We start from the raw sequence: 6,000 nt of genomic DNA, 5'->3' as shown, positions 1-6,000 counted from the left end.
CCCAAGAAAGAAAAGGGCACAAACCCAGATCTCAAGATACCTAAAATGACACGTGATGACACTATACTTGTGACCCCTTTATCTCAGATTTACATGTAATTAGAAAGTCTCCTTTCTAATTATATGTTTTCCTATTTTGTTGGGAAGTTTTCCTCTATATTATAATTTATAGGGTCAAAGCTCTCCACAGGTGTTCAATATGACCCTTGTGCGTAAGCTGCGCTGAACTATACCCTAAATCCTCTTTCAGCCTATATTAAAGCTTCCTGCAACCCCTTCCCTTCTTCTTCCTCTCAGGCCATCTACCGTCTTTCAGGTAAACCTACAATGTTGTCTTACCTCCCACTCACATAAGGAAAAACACATTCAAAAAGGTCTCTCAAAAGCACTTGAACTGAAAACATATTCAAAAAGCCCCCCCAGTGCCTAACCAAGATCCCCTTCCTTGAACAATGACGGCTAATGTTATATTGCCACGTGTTGGGAGCCATGAGCTGAAATTTGCCAATAGAGAAAGCACTTTCAACCCTTAATCTAGCAAATTCAAATCCGACCCTTTCTTTCATACCGTCCAATCCATATTGTTTTTCTAGCGTGTACATTGTTCTGACAATGTACCTTACATCTTGGGAGGCTGCAGTTTAGAAAACTGCATCTATATAAACCTTGATTTAGGAAAGCGAAGAAAATACGAGGCAGGCTTTTACATATTCCCAGGACATCAATGATTCGTAAGTCTTAAATGATGCCTGTGTAAAACAGACTTCTTTCTGCTGCTCGTGCAGAATATTTCATAGCGTAAGACATGGATTTTCTGCAATTCAATCATATAAAATCATAATTTGATTGGAGTTCTGAGATTGCTTCAATCTTTTTAAGTGCCCTAACCACCAGTAAGATATACTAAATAAAGTGCGAGTCTCATTTAAACAATTTCCCAAGAATGATATATAATTGGTACCACTGTCTAAGCCGGTGATTTGAGTACTTCTGAATTATTCTCATCTGCAGCTTCACTAGAAAGATCGGGTCCGGAAGGGATCTTTCCTGGATAATTTGTAGTTGGGGAATCTGATCCTATCATACTACAAATTGGAGAAAAGTTAGTACATTGAACCAGAAATCAATGCACAGGAATAACTCTTACAATATGCTCACCTTTTGTCAACAATCACCATTGAACGGAGTTCACAATTGGCAAAGCTGCAAGAGCAAAGGTTATTGATCATTTAATAATAACAAAATACAAAGCAAGCAGGCACATAATTTTGTGTACATCAATGTCAGTAAAGATAGTGCTAATTGCTTTGGTACATAGGTAAAATCTTGGGCTGACAAGCATGAGAACATGGGTTCAAGTCTGAGAACCGCCACTTCGTATAAGAGAGGAAAGAGAGACAAAGATTAGGTCCATATCTGGTTTACCCCAGAAAACCAGGATCATTAATGGTCATAGGCTCATAGCACCTTTAATGTGTCAATTATCATTCCAGTCCCATATTAGTTAAAAAGAATCAGAAGGTTTCATTAAACCTATCTTCTCACAAATTACATGATACACAGAAAGGAAAAGATCAAGTTATGAAAAATATCAGGAACAAAAGCATGACACTACACTCCAGTACACAAATATGCCACTTAATCATAATTGCTTGAGTAGGGGGTGCAAATTGGGTACCCTGCTTGAGAAATTTATACTGCATTGGGGCCAGGCCATTGTGTCACACCTCTTCAAAATATAGCACATAAAATGCTCAACTCAGGCTTATCCAAGTTGCAGCCCTAAGAGAGATTAATATTCCATCTTCATTGTAAATGCACCAGATCAACAGTCAAAACAGAGAGAGAGAGAGAGAGAGAGAGAGAGAGAGAGAGAGATAGGGAGAGGGGAAAGGGAATACTCAAGGAATATTTCTGCTCATTCTAGTATTTGTCTGAGTTGAGCATTTTATGTGCTATATTTTGAATTGCATACTCAAGGAATATTTCTGCTCATTCTAGTATTTGTCTGAGAAACCATTTTCAAACAACTAAAACAAACTGAAGACGTACAGTTTGGAGATCTCTTTCTTCACCAATGAATTGCAGTCATTTCCATGTCTACTTAGAGTATCATATAAGAACCCACTATGGGTAACAACTGCAATCTCTTTCTCTTCTCTTGTCCACAGCCTGGTAAAAGGAAAAAAAAACCACCAGGAAGGGTCACTGAAAATAATATACAGTTTTGTCTAAATAGTTCTCATAAACTATTGCCTCTTCTAATTCATGGCAGATACATATGAATTACATAACTGGGAAATTTATAACTAGATTCATAGCTTAAGCTTTAAGGGCCAAAAGCAACAAAAGGATAAAATAAAACTCAAGCTTCAAAGAAAAAGTAGGATTTGAGAAGTCATTGACTAATAATGGTGGCATATTATACAATTTGCACTTTTAGTTCCTAAAACAGAACATCTATATCAACAACACCATGCCTTCCCTCTGCCTGGCCAAGTTGAAGCCCAAGTTTGCATGGTGGTTGCGTTTGCAGTTTCAGAGAAGAATCTGAGTTCCAACTTAATTTTCCATTTATAGAGGGCTAAAACATTTATAGTTTCTACCCAAGAACTCGTATTTTAACTTGTATCTCTTACGATTCATATTATGGTGATGAAAACAGCACTTACCAGTTCATAAATTTCATTCCCCTAGCTGCAACATCTTCATTTGACTCTCTAGTGTCAGCCTCCCATAGAATGTCTTCATCACTTTCTATCTGAAAGGAAATTCAAACATAATCTATGTAACACTTTCATACAAACTTACCTAAAACCCAAGCAATCAATAACATGACAATAATATCCCTTTAATCACTATCAATTTGCGGGTTATATTCCAGGATATCAGATATACTTGCCTGTGAAAAATCAATTGCAGGAAAAAGTGGCCGATACTCACTAATTCTCCTCCTTTTATCACATGGGTGAATTCCCTGTTGTCAAAATAAACATATAAAAAAATGAGAAAGCGAAAGATAAAACAAGGGCCATTATCCAATGTTGGTCGTAGCTGTCTGGGATCTTGGGAGGAGTGGACTGGGTTTCCATCTAACCTTTGGCACTGTTTACACAAAGTAGCTGCTTTCAGACTCTAATAAACATTTTCATGTTTGTCACCTAAGGTTTTACCATTGCACCAAGAAATGATCCCTAGTAATCGTGAAAAAAATTGTTTAACCAGGAAAGCTTCCATATGCCACATTTTTTTCCTTGATTCCTTTAGTGATCAGAAATGCAGGTGACAAGTACTAAGATTTTTTACCTTAGTATCTCTCCTACCTATGTTTTCAAACCTGTGGTCCAGGTTCGTTAGCCCCCAAACCATTTACTTGCAAAAAAACTTGGCCAATGACCTAATTGACCCAGTCAGTGGGTCATGGATCAGAAGTCATATTAGTGGTAGCAGTCGTAGAAGTATTATTTAGTCTTGTAATAGAACCATGTGAAAACAACCTAACCCATAGTTGTCCCACCATAGGGGATCCCTGACAAAGGATGGACACCTTGTAATAGAAATGTAGAGAAGGAAAACAACCCATTGAAGAAGAAATCATATTTATCCAAATTTCTACATAGAGTGAATTTTGTAATTCGTGTATGACTCGAATTTTGGTCAATGTAAGTGCTTTAAAGTTTGTTGCTGTTGTAAGAATTGATTTTATTATTTTTAAGAGTCAAAATAGTTTAAATAGCTTTATGAAAAGGCTTTTGGAATTTTTAAAAGTTTGAAGTTAGATATTCATCATCTATAGGTTCACTATATGCCCAAAGTATGCCTCCTTTTTTAGAAAGACACCCAAGAAAAGTTCCTGCTGATCAGGGATTCCTAATTTATGATACCATAAAGGTACCATGTTGTGTTGGATGTTTCAATTTGTTGTGTAAATTCCATTTATGACAGTTCCCAGCCATGCCATAGGAAGGGTATGTGTATAGTGATGCTTTGGTGAGGCAGAGGGCACTTGTTGGGGGGCAGGGTGTTTGCAAAATTGAAAGAATAAACGAAGGACAGGGTGGGTAACTAGTTCTAGTGCAAAACTAGGGGCACTTTAGCATATAATGAAAATTTGATTGTTACTGATCAAAATAACTAAATAAATAAAGAGGGAGGGGGGTGTCTAGCTGTAGGGATGGGATCGTGAGAAGGATGTAGGATTTCTTTGAGGCTCCTACTCAATATGGAAAACAAGATTTCTTTTAACTTTTCTGTATCTACAGCCAATGAACTTAGTAGATCAGGGACCCTTCCCCTCAATGCCTCAAATGATAACTTGTTGTCAAAAGTTATCCTATTTCTTTCTTCCCACACTTCTACATCACTGCATGTATGATGGCTTTCAAATAAATTTTCCCCCATACTCCCAGCCTATGTCCTTTTTGAGTTTTATGGGGGCCTACCAATATCTCCTCCCTCAATCCATCTTTCAACCCCTGCAAAATCTGAAACTAATTCTCCTTTCTTATATTTCTGATCTAAATCCGTTCCTTCCTCACAATGTACAACAATTGTAGGACACCCTTTACCTACATCACCCCTTCTTGATTGGCTTCTGAGAGAATGTTCAATTAGTTTGACTTTTTGACAAAGGTTAATAGTACATGGGTCTATCTTTTTGTTCTCTATTTTCTTTATTTGCTTATCATCTTAACCAGTTTATAGGAACAGAATTGAAAAATTATTTGCTTTTCTAAAAATAGGACTGGTAGTCTTATTTACATTCATGTTTGAAAGTGAAAATATGACAATGTCAAATGTTGTATAATCCTCCCAACCCAAAATTTGCACAATAAGAGAACTTTATCCTCAAGTTTTCTGAAATTTACCTATTTTATATCCCTGGCAATCCTTATCTTTCAAACTCATAGACCTCAAATAACCTAAATCTCTACTTAAATATCTTTTCTTTTTGATGTTTTATTTGCATCAGAATTCATATTTATCTGAAAATTAAATTCATTCAGTGATTAAAATCAGGTTGTTGGTGAGATATCAAAGAAGAATCAACTGACACTCAAAAAAGACATAATCTCTACTTTAGCTAGTCTTCTTACTTGCACTTCTATGTTGCCTCCTACTGTAAAAGACATTGAACACTTATATCATGACATACAAAATGTTCTCGACAAAGCTCCACTGCTAAGAAAGGTGGGCAATTCAAGCTTGAAATAGCGGCACGGTCACTGTTTCCAGCATTTGCCACCATAAGTGGAGGAGCATCCACTCCATCGGTATAGCCATGACCACCAAATACTCCAACCGCCGTTTGCATTGTCCTGCAATTAAGAAACAATAGCATACATTAGTTAACAATGATAATGCAAAATAAAAATATATAATACAGCTTTAGTTGTGGGGGAGAAATGAAACAAAGAGACAATAGACGGAACACATGCATTCACTAAGTTCCAAATTTACAGATTTCAGCAGCAGACTTCACAAATTAAATTGGAAGCTATTATGACTTAGGCATCAATGTGGATAGTTAAAGACAACATTAACATAAAAATATAAGATGGATGGGAATGCAAATATTAAACCCAATATGGTGATCCTACAATTTTATTTCTTATTTTGTAGCAATATATCTTCTAGTATTCACAAGAATTCTTACTGCAAGATTATATTTTAATCACAAAACTAAAAAAAAGAAATTGCCATGGATAAATGAAATAATTGACACTTGATAGTACATCAATAAGAAATGAGAAAATTAGATCCAATCATGAAGAATCCAACATTAATACCAGAACACATCATGAGGATACAAATCCACCTATGCTAGACATGCTAAAGTACCCAGGTGTAATAGATTGCAACCAATTGGAAGTATTGAAGAATATTCTTCTTTCTCCTTTTTTTTTTGTGCTAGCATTTGTATTTGCTTAAATTATAGAACCAATAGTTACTTCTCCTTTTAAGTAAAATATTTCAATTCTTACAGCAAGGCCAAAAGAG

The 6,000-nt window shown here is 36.0% G+C and overlaps 1 protein-coding gene across 1 annotated transcript in view; it reads right to left on the bottom strand.

The window, feature by feature from the left end:
- Positions 1 to 810: 810 nt before the first annotated feature.
- Positions 811 to 6,000, bottom strand: part of LOC148876510 (phosphoglycerate mutase-like protein 1) — a 59,217-nt gene continuing 54,027 nt past the window's right edge. The window contains exons 5-10 of the mRNA XM_088967038.1: positions 5,156 to 5,318; positions 2,903 to 2,977; positions 2,673 to 2,761; positions 2,053 to 2,172; positions 1,159 to 1,203; positions 811 to 1,085 (exon numbers count right to left, since the gene is read on the bottom strand). Coding sequence (XP_088823164.1) covers positions 968 to 1,085; positions 1,159 to 1,203; positions 2,053 to 2,172; positions 2,673 to 2,761; positions 2,903 to 2,977; positions 5,156 to 5,318 — 610 coding nt within the window. The 3' untranslated portion in view covers positions 811 to 967. The remainder of the gene's footprint in view (positions 1,086 to 1,158; positions 1,204 to 2,052; positions 2,173 to 2,672; positions 2,762 to 2,902; positions 2,978 to 5,155; positions 5,319 to 6,000) is intronic.

This window comes from Nelumbo lutea, chromosome 1 (genome assembly GCF_056320005.1).
Source record: "Nelumbo lutea isolate HS-2025 chromosome 1, American lotus-T2T, whole genome shotgun sequence".
NCBI lineage: Eukaryota > Viridiplantae > Streptophyta > Magnoliopsida > Proteales > Nelumbonaceae > Nelumbo > Nelumbo lutea.
This window is presented reverse-complemented; position numbering and strand designations above follow the sequence as displayed.